The sequence below is a fragment of the Agelaius phoeniceus genome, chromosome 9 (genome assembly GCF_051311805.1).
Source record: "Agelaius phoeniceus isolate bAgePho1 chromosome 9, bAgePho1.hap1, whole genome shotgun sequence".
Classification (NCBI taxonomy): domain Eukaryota; kingdom Metazoa; phylum Chordata; class Aves; order Passeriformes; family Icteridae; genus Agelaius; species Agelaius phoeniceus.
In genome coordinates, this window is record NC_135273.1 from 27048228 (window position 1) to 27060310 (window position 12083).

A 12083-nucleotide genomic window follows, 5' to 3' on the forward strand; every position below is an offset into this window, starting at 1 on the left:
GTTTGGGCTTTTTTATACCCTTTCTCAGAACTGTTGAGTCAAGTATATGGAGTAATAGCTTTAAGCTCACTTTGAATAAGAATCCGTAAAGAGAGGTCATTGTTTCCAGCGTTGTCAGGTGTTGTGTACCTGCAACCAAAGTATTCTGGACCTTTTCAACTAATTTGTATTTTTTTCTGTAGCTTAAACTTCTACACTGTGGCAATACCATCCCAATGGTGCTGTGTAGAATGCTGCAAAGTCAGGTGGTCCTGGGCTGCCTGTTTCCACTGGCCACGCTATAGACAACTGCACACGGATCTATGATACACTTAGGTTTTCAGCTGAGGCTGTGTAAATGGCAAGGGAGAGGTGTTGAAGGGATGAGGCACCACCAAGATGTGGCTTACGTGACTCAAACCATTGCAAGGGTTGTGAATGCCTGGGTGTGCTCATAGCAACAGTTTCTTTTCAGGGAGCAGCATAAAATGTCAACAGAAAATCAACCTGACATAAACAAACTTCTTGACACGGGAAACCTGGGTTAGAAAGCTGCTCTTGCACACAAACACCTTCTACAGCCAAAAGTAGAAAGGAAGCAGTGTGCTTGTCTTTTTTTCTTTTCTTCTCTCCCTCTTTCTCACCAGGCCATATGGAAATATTTCAAGGTGGTTTTTACTTTTTTTTTTCTTTCTCAAAAGAGGTGTATGTTCTTCCCCTGCTCCTTTTCCAACACCTAGTCATCAGGACACCCCTTTCTCATGTGGGAGACCTAGTTCAAGTGCTTACTCTAGCAGAACAGAAGAGATTACTTGAATGTAACTTAGAGGGGAGTATAACTAGCTTGTAGCTCTGGGTGGGTTCGTCTCTACAGCTTTTCTTGTCCATCTCAATATATGGTATTGTCCCCTATTTCACTTAACCCTCCTCACCATGGTTAAAAAATTGAAAGGAAAACAAATCATTAGACATCTGAAGTCCTGTCACTCAGGTCAGCAATGGAGCTTGGATACTGAAAATTTGCATCCAGATGCAGTTGAGTGGAATGGGTTCGTCTCAAATACCATAAAGAGCATTTTCTGTTTGAAATTACTTAAAATACGACAACTTTTCTCTAATCTCTAGGATCTACAAACTTGAAATTAAAATTACTTTTTTGACCTGCCAAAAATAAACATTCTGTGTTTCCCCTATACCTCCTAGAGAAGTAGGACAGCTGACTGAGTGCAGGAACTGAGGAAAGGAACTTGATGTTCTTGTTCACCCTTAAATTAAGAACTGAATACAATGTTCATGCAACAGTCCACTCAATTAGTCATGAAATGAATCGGTGACTGTGGTGGGAATGGAGCCCAGGAATCATGGCCCCTCTGCTCCAAAGGCTGGACTGCACTGTCTTTAAAAAGGTATCCCCTTCTTTGAGTAGGAAATTTAAGATATGCCATGACACTTTGCCCTACTCTTCGGCTTGATTTTTTTTCTTTCCTCTAAGGGACAAAAATACAACAACCAAAGGTTTTGGTAGAATAATGTTTTAGGTCAGCCATACAATGAGAAGATGGTGTTTCTGCAAAAGAAAAATCTTCATTTCGACCCTTCTTGGAAACATGACTATGAATTATGAACTCCATTACAGGGAATCTTTTCCTGAAGAGCACACAGATCCCTGGGAAAATATATTCTGTGTGACTGCCATTAATGCTGATGGGGTCACTGAGAAGCCAATTCTGCACCTTGTTTGTACTAATGGTTGCAGAAACACACTGGGAAACAAACAAATAAACTCCACCCCAAACAAGAAAACCCAAGCCACCAACTCCATGACACAGCATTGCAAGAAAAAAGAAAGGCCTTACCTACTGTTAGAAATGGCCCATTGTGAGACAGTCACTAAACATAATATGGTTTAGAATGGACTGCTGAGAAAGATCAGGGATTTTTTTAAGGTAAAATTACTTTTCCCTTAGAGTACTTTCCATTGTGAGGCTTTCAGAGGACTCTGCACGCACAAACTGCATCAGCATTTAGTGACGGCAAAGGATTGAATTAGTGCAGTTGAAAGGTCTCTATTCTTTGCCTGAGATGCAGAAAGGGCAGCGTTCAAGTTTCTGGCTTGTAGCAAAATATTTCTGCTTACATCACTTCTTGGTGGACTTTGCAGTGAAGCAGGAGTAAACACGAGAACAGTTACTGGGTCATGGCTGGAGGGCAGAACTTTTTAAATGTACGTTTCCAGACTTCTCTGGTTCTCTGCTTCGCCATGCAGCAGCATTGACTTTGCTGGTTTTGTTACTGTCTAGATGGGTAAAGTGCAAAGTAGCAGGATTGTGACTTCTCCAGAGTCTTCACCCAGCTGAGGGGAACTGCAGGTTAAATTCTAGTGGCTTTCTTTTTCCTTTGTCTGGCATAACCACCCTGCAGCTTCAATTGCCTCTAACAAAGCAAGGATGTATTTTTATAGTCAGGTGTTGGGAAGTTTTATAATAGTGGAAGTACTGGGATATGTATTCACAGTGAAGTATCTGTAAAACATAGGTGTCATTCTCTGCCTGTTACTTCCTGTGAGATTGGTCAGCGTGTATTTGTGGAGGCTGAACAAGGAATGACATCTGGGGCTTTTCCTGTTGTGATTTTTCCCTTTGGGATGTGCTTGTCTCTTTGGATTGCTGTGATGGCAGAGGACAGCTGTCCTAGCAATGTCTCATTATCTGTAATAGGCAGCTCATTGAACAGCTCATGAGACTGGACTGTGTGTACTATGTGGATGGATCAGTGAGGCATGCAAGATGTTTTTGAATGGAGTTCCCCTGGAGATGGTTTTATATTGGAGAATCTCGTAAATTGTTTTTTTCCCTTAGATGAATACCAGTGAAGCTAGTTCAGAGATTATCTTGTTATGGTTACTATTAAATTAGGAACAATTGACAAACACTTTTACTTGGAGAGCCTGCATTCTTATGCAACTGTACTGTAACAAAAGATGGCAACCATACCTACTGCAGCTATGGTTCTGATGATTTCTTTCACGATGTGCCTCATTCTTGTTATGGCAGCACAGAAGGACAGAGCCCTGGGCACAAGGCTCTGAGTGTGGCATTGCACAAGCCTTTCAGTTCACCTTCCTAGGATGTCCTGTGTTTCTAATTGCAATGCAGTTTTTGGAGCGTTACTCCAGCCGCCCTCTTGTCATAGCAAAACCCATTTGTACAGGTTTGATCCTATGTTCATTCAGACAACAGAAATGAGCCCAGCAATAACTTGTGATAGCTCAAAATCACCCCAGTGGTTTGCAAAGGTGGTAAGAGCTGTCTGAGATGTGCACAGAGTTGCATTTGTTGCCACAGAGTAGAACTGTGACTATGTGGCTGTCGCTTGAGTTGGGTTTATACCTCACATATTTCTGTTGAGATGTCATTCTTCTGTAAATCCAGTGGCACCTTGTGGAATAATGTGTCATGACTTATCCCCTACACAATAATAATGGAATATCACAGCAGCTTGGAATACTCTTAATATGCAAAATGTTTGCAAAGGGATTGGCCTTTTAGTGCTGACTGCTGTACCTAAACAAGGTACACCCACTGCAAAGTGTCAGCGCTCCCCCAGTTGCAAACGAGGAATGGCAGGGTTGAAAGGAGTGCTCTCATTTGTACTGGGCTTAGAAATATAGCTTGTTTGGAAGGAGGGGAAATCATAGGAGAAATAATTGTTATGAAAAACATAATCCAGGCCAAAGTTGTTGGGATTTTTTGTTTAGAAAAAAAAAACAACTTGAAGGAGAGGAGAAAAAAACCCACAGAAAATACCCAAAGAAAAGGTAATAAAGGCAATGCAACCTGAATTAAAACCAAACACAAGAATGTTTTGATGTGGCAGCTTTTCATCTTGCAGAGATGAAAATTCCAAACTGAAGTTGCAATTGTCTTTGCTGTGGTGGATACTTTTAGGTCTCATTGTACTTTGCATGTTACATATCAGATTTTATAGTATTTGAGACTTATTCTGTGCATTTTTCTGGTCTATTTTTGACTTCTGACTGTAGCCTTCTCTCTGGTTTTGGGGCCTATTTCAGTTGGTATACTTTACTGTATTCTGGTCTCTTGTCTTTTCCCCTCTCCCCCCCCCTTGGCTGGGACTGGATCCTTTTCTGCATTCAGAGCATTTGCTCTTGGATTTCACAAGAAATTTTGTAACTTGTCCAATTTACTGGGTTTAGAGATTTAATATTTTATATTACTATTTTTCTATCACTAAAATAGCACCCAGAGGCATCCCAGCTGAGGTCAAGACCTTGCTGTACAAACTAAAGTAGGAGGCAAGCCTGCTCCCAGGTGCGTGGAGGGCAACTGGTGTTTGGGTGCCTGCATAAATCGTGGGATTAATAGCTGCATATTTCTACAGGTTTTAGGCTAGGATGCCAAAGCACTTCTCACACACAAATAAATTTAGCCTCCTTTCCTCTATGAAAGTCAGAGACTTGGTTCTGCAGTAACACTTTCCCCCTCTCTAATTCCCACACATGTACTTGTTACTGACATATATATGACTCTGGTCAATATAGGTGCTTAACTTTTTAAAGAGCCTGTGTAAGTCACTAAGTGCATATTGATTTGAAGCAAATGTAAATTAGAATTAATTTTGACTTGCTAACGTAGTCAAATAAGGAACATTTCTATTGATCTCTGTCCCAGAAGCCAATTATCTGGATTAAGTGTTTTTATTACGTGAAATGCAGAGTATAGTATACATCATTCTGCATTGATCAGTGTGAAATTGCATATTTAAGACAAGGACTGTAAGTAAGAGTAGTTTACAAGTGATTTATTTTTAAAAAGCATATCTTGTTTTATTTACCCCCTGCTCTTCCCTGTTCGAATGCTGTGTTTGTAACTACCGCTGAATAGGAGGCTGTTGATGCATGTGGATCAACAGGGATTCTTGTTCATATCATTTCCATTTCAGCTTCCTTCCCTTTCACTCTGCTTCATCTATACTGTGTGTTCCCCCTCCCTTCTGTCTTCCCAGCCCCCTTATCCATATTTTCTACTCCTTAGTGTGTTGAGCAGTTCTTGCCGTGCTCTGCATGAAAAAAATGCTTTCTACATTGAATAAACACATTGCAGCGATCGCTCCTGCAAGCAAGCGCTGCTCAGCATCAGGAGCATTTATTAGTACAGGTGAGGGTTTGAAAAAGTGTGCTGAACACACATGACAGGGATGTGTAGCCAGTGCCAGGGGTACGGGCGCCGCCGGCCCCTTTGCGGCCGCTCTGCCGGGGCTCAGCAGGCGGCGGGGGCCGCTCCTTCCCCGCCGAGCCCCCAGCTCGCCGGTGCCATCTCGGGAGCAGGATGCGGCCACGGCGCGCTGTTACCAGGCTTGCGCTTCGAAGACGGCGACCTCCAGGAATCGCTCTTCCTCCCGTTATCCAAAGACTGACATTATCTGTATGTATCACTATAGCGGTCCGTGCCTCAGCCCCGCAGCAACTTAATAATCTTGGTAACATCCTGCTCTCAACTCATTTTCTTGGCAGTAGTTTTAATTACGTTTCGGGGCTCCTGAATGAATTTGTTTTCTCTGGATCCTCGGTATATTGAGACGCTTGTCACGTTTGGGTGCCTGCAATCACTGATGCGTTTGTTTTAGGGGATGAATTAGTCTTCTGAGCCTGAGCATGTCCAATTTATGAATTAGATTTCATTGAAAGCTAGAACAAAAAAAAAACAAAAAAAGGTTCTGCTGTACCACTTTTCTTCCCCACCACCTCGTCCCCAGCACGGGGATAAAAACCTTGCATTTCCATTTCTCTCCTCAAACACGGATCGTGTCCCGGGCTCGAGCGTGTGGAAGGAGGAAGGGGCATTCCCTCCTACTCCCGCTTCGGCGCGGTGCCTCCGCGCCGCCTCCCGTCGCTGAAGTTGGAGGAGCGGCAGCGGGCGCAGCCCCGCGCCCTTACCTGCGGGGGCGTCCCGCGGTGCCGGGCCGGGCGGGGGCTGCGGGAGGCCACGCAGCGCTGGCCACGCTCCGGGCAGCGGCTGCGGCCCCGCGGAACAGCCTGCGCCCGGCAACCGGGAGCTGCCCACCCGCCTCGCATCCCTGCGCTTGGAGCATCCTTTCCCTACCCCTTTCCTCGGGTGACATACATTATAGATAAAGATATATATATGTATATATATGTAATTCAGGCTCTCTGTAAATCCCTTCCATCGCGGGCAGCTGCCCGGCCGGGCGCTCCCCGCAGCGCTGCGCGCTCGCCCGGCGCGGCCCGTGCGCCCCGCTGCCCGCCCGCCGCGCCGTGCCCCGGCGGAACCGAGCGCCGAGGCTCCGCAGTCACGTGGCGCGGGGGGCGGGCGGCGGCGGCGGGGGGGCCGCTCCGCAGTTCGCGGTCTGCCGGCGCCCCGGCACACACCGAGCGCTGGAGGCTCCGCCGCGCCGCCTGCCAACCCGGGATCTACCTCCGTGATTTTCTAGCCCCGGTTTTTTTTTTTTGGTTTTTTTTTTTTTTTCCCTCCTCATCACCCGTTTCCCTCAATCTTGGATAATTCTTGGAGTGCTGGGGGATTTTGGGATTTTTTTCTAAGAGGGGGGTGTCTGGGCATCTCCCCCCCGCGCCCGCTGCCTTGGTCCACCTGCCCTTGCGCCTTTTTTTTTTTCTTTCCCCCTGTCTCTCCACCAAACCCGGGCTGATGTGCTGTGCGAGAGGCTGGAAATGGAAGTGTTGATGCTCTGGCTTTTCCCCTGGATATTTCAGTGCGTTTCAGTGCGGGCGGACTCCATCATCCACATTGGTAAGAGAGGGAGCGGGGGGGGGGGTTGGAGAGGGACGCGGTAGATAAATAAATATATAAAGGAAGCGTCTCGTTTAGCCGCGATAATGTCGCGGGCAGCGGTGGAACCCAACTTCGCGGAGAGACAGGAGGACGGATGCGAGGAAGGCAGCTGTATTCTGCCCGCGGCTGTAAAGTTAGGGCCGAAATGCCGCCTGTGCGCCGGGCAGGGGACCCGCCGGGGCCGCCGCTGCGGTCTCCCATGTGGCTGGGGAGTCTGTGCTTGGACCTGTTTGCGTGGAAAGGGTTTCATCCCCCCCACCCCCCGCCTCCTCGCCACCGAAAACAAACAACCGCCCCCATCACCCGAGCAGGAGAGAGGCATAATCTGAACGTGCTCCCAGGGAAAACTTTCGGGGAGATAATCCCCTGGTTTCCATCCCCTGCCGTAGCAGGTGTCAGCCAAGGCGGAATGCAGGGGGCGGAGGGGGGAACTTGGCTGGGAAAGGGTTAGGAAGGCGAGCTTTGCAGCGGCTCTGTGTGAGTGTGTGCGTGTGTGTGTGTGTCTATGCGCGCAACTGTTGTGGTTTGAATAAGATCTCATTAAAACCCCTGGGCAGCAAGAAGGCTGGATCAGTGGGAGGAAGAGAGGGATGAATAAGAGGCAAAGGAAAGGCTGATGTGAACTTTTATGGCTTCTGGGAGCAAGGCACGGTGATGTCCGCGGGAAGCCTGGCAAGCAAAATCGAGGCTCTGCAGTCACCTTTTGGCTGGTGTTGAAAGGTACCAGCAGGAACGAAAATGAGGATGTTTAGTGGCGGAGAGGGGGGAGAGAATCACTTGTAGAGGATGATAGAGGAGGAAACGGGAGTATGTCCGGGAAATGAAAAGCAGTAATTCCCACCAGGCTTTCGGGGAGAATGGGAGATCAGAAAAAGGAGGGGGCCAGGGTAGGAGCCATCCTGGCGAGGAGAGGCTCCACGGATACGGGAAGAAAGTCCCGTGTGGACCCGGGGCAAGAAAGGCGAGAAGGGGAGCAGCCCTGTAACAAGTTTCCCGGCACGGACGGCTCCGGGGCCGGTGGGAAGGAGGCTCCGGTCGTCGCCGCTCGCCTCCGGAGCCTGGGGGCGCAGCCAAGGCAGACAGCATTGCGGAGCCATTAAGGAGACGGGGTCAGCCCTGACCGCAGCGGGGGACTCCGGCCCAGGTGCAGTCCCTAGGGCAGGGCAGACCCGACCCCCCACGGCACCGGGGCCAGCGCCGCGGGGAGGAAAGGAGGCGGCAGGGCCGGGGTGGAAGGGTGGGTGAAGGAGCCTCCGCGGGTCTCTCTCTCATCCCCGCTTCTCTTTCGCCTGGACCGTGTCACCTCGGCTTCTCCCCGCACGAACTTCAGCCGGAGTGCTGTTTGCTAACTGAGTGCTGGGCAGGTGCGGGGAGCTGCTGTGTGCGGAGCTGGGATGCACACGGGCAGTGCACGGAGGCTCAAGCCACAGGCACGCACGGTGTGAATCAGCAGGACTTTTCCAGGCTGGGGAATAATGTTTTTTGCTTGTTTTGTTGCCAGCTCTAAAGATCTCCCAGCGCCGCGTAGAGCAGGGCACTAAGCCTGGCGTGGGCACACACACGCTCCGCGGAGAGGGATTTTATGTAACACACATCGCCAGATGTTTTCACGTTAACTGCATAAACAGGACAGTGAAATTAAAGCTTCCAGGTTACTGGACACAAATCCCGGCTTCACGTTCGTGTGTGCTTCTAAGCCTCAATAAAACCGCGGCCCGAAAGGCAGCATCCCAGGGACAGGCGAGCAGCGAGCAAAAAGTTGGTGGAGTTTCCAAACCTACTCCCTTTCCCGTCACTGGCGAAGCAAGTCCATCACCCCGCCGTGCCTCTGGTTCAGGGCTCCGTAATTGCCGGTGGAGCAGAAGTGACCGGGAGGAACGCTGCGCTGCCCCGTGCCCGGGACGAGGCCGCCCACGTGTGTGGCCCGGCCCCACCCGGTCCGTGCGAGCCGGCTTAAGCCCTGCACTGCCCAGAGGGGAGTGGGGGTCCTGGCCAAGCCCTCCTCACCCTCTGCCGCCTTCCTCCCCTCAGGTGCCATTTTCGAAGGCAATGCTGCCAAGGACGACGAAGTGTTCAAGCAGGCGGTGTCGGATCTGAACCTCAATGACGACATCCTCCAGAGCGAGAAAATCACTTACTCCATCAAGCTCATAGAGGCCAACAACCCCTTCCATGCGGTGCAGGAAGGTGAGCGCCTCGGTCGGCACCCACGGCGCGGGGGGTCGGGTACGCGGACGGGACGGGGCTGAGGGAGGATCGTCCCGTCCCATCGGCGGGGAGGGGCTGCCGGTGACAGCCCGGACCTGTCCTGGCGCTCGGCTGGAAACTTTTCTTCGGTCGGGGGTTGGCGCTGTCTTACAAGGAAAGGGGAGGGACGGCGCGGCGCGGTGCGGCGGCGGCGGCGGCGCCGTGCCCAGCCCAGGCGGGCCCGGCCGTGCGCGCAGGGTGCCCGGTCTGGGGCGGCAGCCGCGCTGCGCAGGGACGGCCGGACAGGGCAGGGCTGGGCAGCGCGGGGCATGGGGGGCTCCACAGCAATCCTGGCTCCCCCACTGCCGAGGGCAGGCAGGGCCACGCCGCACCGCTGTCCCCGTGCTGCCAGCAGGGCCACGCGTTGGGACAGGGCACGGGAAGGGTCCCGCCCGCAGGGAGGGAGGAGGTGATGCGGCACCGAGGGGCTGGGCAGGGGGTCTGACTCCGGCCGGAGCGGCCGCGGAAGGTGCGGGCACACACCGGCATCTCTCCCCGAGCATCCAGGGAGGCAGGGCCGGGGCGGCAGCGTGAGCGTGGAGCTCCCTCGGGGGGCCGGGCAGGGGGTGAGGGAGCCGGATGAAAGCCTTCCCAGAGTTTGCAAGATCTGAAAAGTAGCTCCGTTGGTAAATCATTCCAATTAGATTTAAATTTTTTTTTTCTTTTTGGCAAAAGGGAAACGTTTAAATTAATCAGCTTGCCTTTACAAATAAGACTTTAAAAAGATATTATTTGTGATTTAATGAAGCGAAGGTTAATTATGGCCTAGGTTATTTAAGAAGCTGTATTTTTCAGTAGTAATTATTCTAGAAACAGAAAGCTATTTATATACCCAGACTAGAATATTTAAAAAATGATTCATCACCAGCCTTACCCTTAGTTTTACAGAGCACAGCGAATCTTTCCCGGTATGAAGATTTGCATTAATCCATATGTATTTATGTCTAAGTTGTGTACATGTAAATTATGGCTACAAAATTATACGAAATGTTAATTTTCATGAACTCTGAGCAATTTCTTCTGCTCGCTCTTCTCCTCAGAGTAGGTGCTAGTTAATATTATCTGGAGAAACAGCAATATATCTATTTCCAAGGGCTTCATCCCATTGACAGTAAGATTCCTTCAGCTGCTCTGAAAACTTAGCAAGGTGCTATGAAAAAAAATCTTTATTAAAATGGGAAGAAGGGGACTTGAAAGCAAAACTCCACCCACATATTCAAATACCAGAGGAAACTAAAAATCTCTAAATACTGGTGGGTTGATTTATTGGCAAAGAATAACTGAACAATTGGATCTTCTTACATTTGCAAAAACTCAGTGTCCTATATTGGAGCTTATTCATATTCATGGAAGTGACAGTAGTTGGCTGGCTGAACAATAGCTTTCAACAATGTCTCTTCTCAGAAGTAAAACTGTATGAAACCATTTTGAATGCCTGGCGATCTGAGCTGGCAGTCTGGTGGATGGGGTCCCTTTGCTCAGTTTTGTTAAAAGCAGGAAAGCATGACCTCATGGAGGATTCTTCTTGGTCTAGTAATACTTTTTAAAAATTGAGTTATTTGCTAACCTCGAAGGTTGGGGTTGCATTTATGAAGACTATGATGAAAATAAATTATCTCTGTTGAATTTTCATGCTGCATCCACAGAAAAGGGCCTGGTCAGATTTTCAGCCATTTTGTTACAGGTACTTTGTGCTACCTGAATATATGTAAATAAAGATGTTTTCTACTGTCCCTTCCAAGATGCTCTTTGACTGCCCATTGCAGTTTGAATTGCTCTTTGATGAACTGATAGCATGCTGGAGAATTAAGTGGTTGATGATTCTTCACTATTCCAAAAAGAACTTGTTCTCTATCGCTGCTTCCTTAAGGCACATCAAGATGTTTTCTTTTGGGAGTATTGTGGAATGATCCTTTATGCAAGTAAAAGCTTGCCACAATGGGAGGCCTAAGAAAAATGTCTGACTCTGCTCAATTTCCTAGCTTGCTTTGTTGGTTCAGGACAGGTCTTTTTTTTTTTTTTAATTTAAGATTTAATTTCCTACCTTTGAAATTGTCATCCATGTGGGCAGAATAATCCATGGGGTGTACAAGTTGCTGGTCTGTTCTTACTGTGTCTCATTGACCAGTGTTACTTGATGTTGTTCTGATTATTCAAAATCTCATTGTATCTCACTGTTTGGATGTCCTGCTCATTTTTGGCAAAATATGGCATGTAGTAGTCAGAACAACCTGGAGCAAATCCACTGCCCAGACTGCTCACAGAATCTTGCTGCCACTACATAAAACGCCCTGACATCCACATTATTCTTCTGCAGCATCTTTCCAAGCAGTGGCATGGAAATCAATGTTGCAAGCCTTAGCTTCACAGGGATGGAACTTTTTTTACAAGTGAAAACCAATTTGGAATAAAAATAGACCATTGTCTATCACCACCAGTATAGTTCACGCAAGGAAACCAATCAAATACTGTTTTTATTTGCAGTGTGTTTTGCACAGTCCTGTAAGATGACATTGTAAATTATCCTTAAGTCCTTTTAAAAGAGAACTTTAAAGTGACCTTCATTTCAATGATATTGTACTGGTAGAATTACAGAAAGTTGTCATTCCACATAACAACGTCTATTACACAATGATGAAACTTCAATTACTGACAGAGATGGTTCTAGCATATGTTTGTCCTGGCATTTACTGTGCAGTTAGAGAACATCTGCATGAGTAGGAAGCACAGAAGAGTAGTACCAGCAGGGTTTTCTTAGAGGAGCAATGCATTCACAGAACTGAAAGCCAAACAAAAGATACCTTGCTTTTCATTCAGAGTAGTTTTCAGTGCTGGATGTGCAGAGACGTATTGCTAGATTTTGGGGAAAAATAAAAAAAACTCTAGGGACTTTGCTCTAGTGAGATAAGGGAGCTATAGTTATAGTCTCTGGTGACTGAAATTGGTAAATAAAATTCAGAGATACTTTTTCTTCAAAGACTTGGTGGACACTCATGCTAATGGTTGTGTCAGGTACCAGAGAACTGC

At 48.1% G+C, this 12083-nt stretch overlaps 1 protein-coding gene across 5 annotated transcripts in view; it reads left to right on the forward strand.

Moving 5' to 3' along the window:
• The first annotated feature begins 5405 nt into the window (after positions 1 to 5405).
• Positions 5406 to 12083, forward strand: part of GRID1 (glutamate ionotropic receptor delta type subunit 1) — a 485558-nt gene continuing 478880 nt past the window's right edge. The window contains exons 1-2 of one of the 5 annotated variants that reach the window (XM_077183338.1): positions 5406 to 5423; positions 8841 to 8996. Coding sequence is in view for 2 of the 5 variants with exons in the window: in XM_077183339.1 (XP_077039454.1) it covers positions 6689 to 6767; positions 8841 to 8996 (235 nt within the window). In the remaining 3 variants the exon portion in view is untranslated. Of the gene's footprint in view, positions 5424 to 6316; positions 6768 to 7310; positions 7530 to 8840; positions 8997 to 12083 lie in introns of those variants that run through there. The other 4 variants (XM_077183339.1, XM_054637706.2, XM_077183336.1 and 1 more) reach the window with 4 other exon arrangements.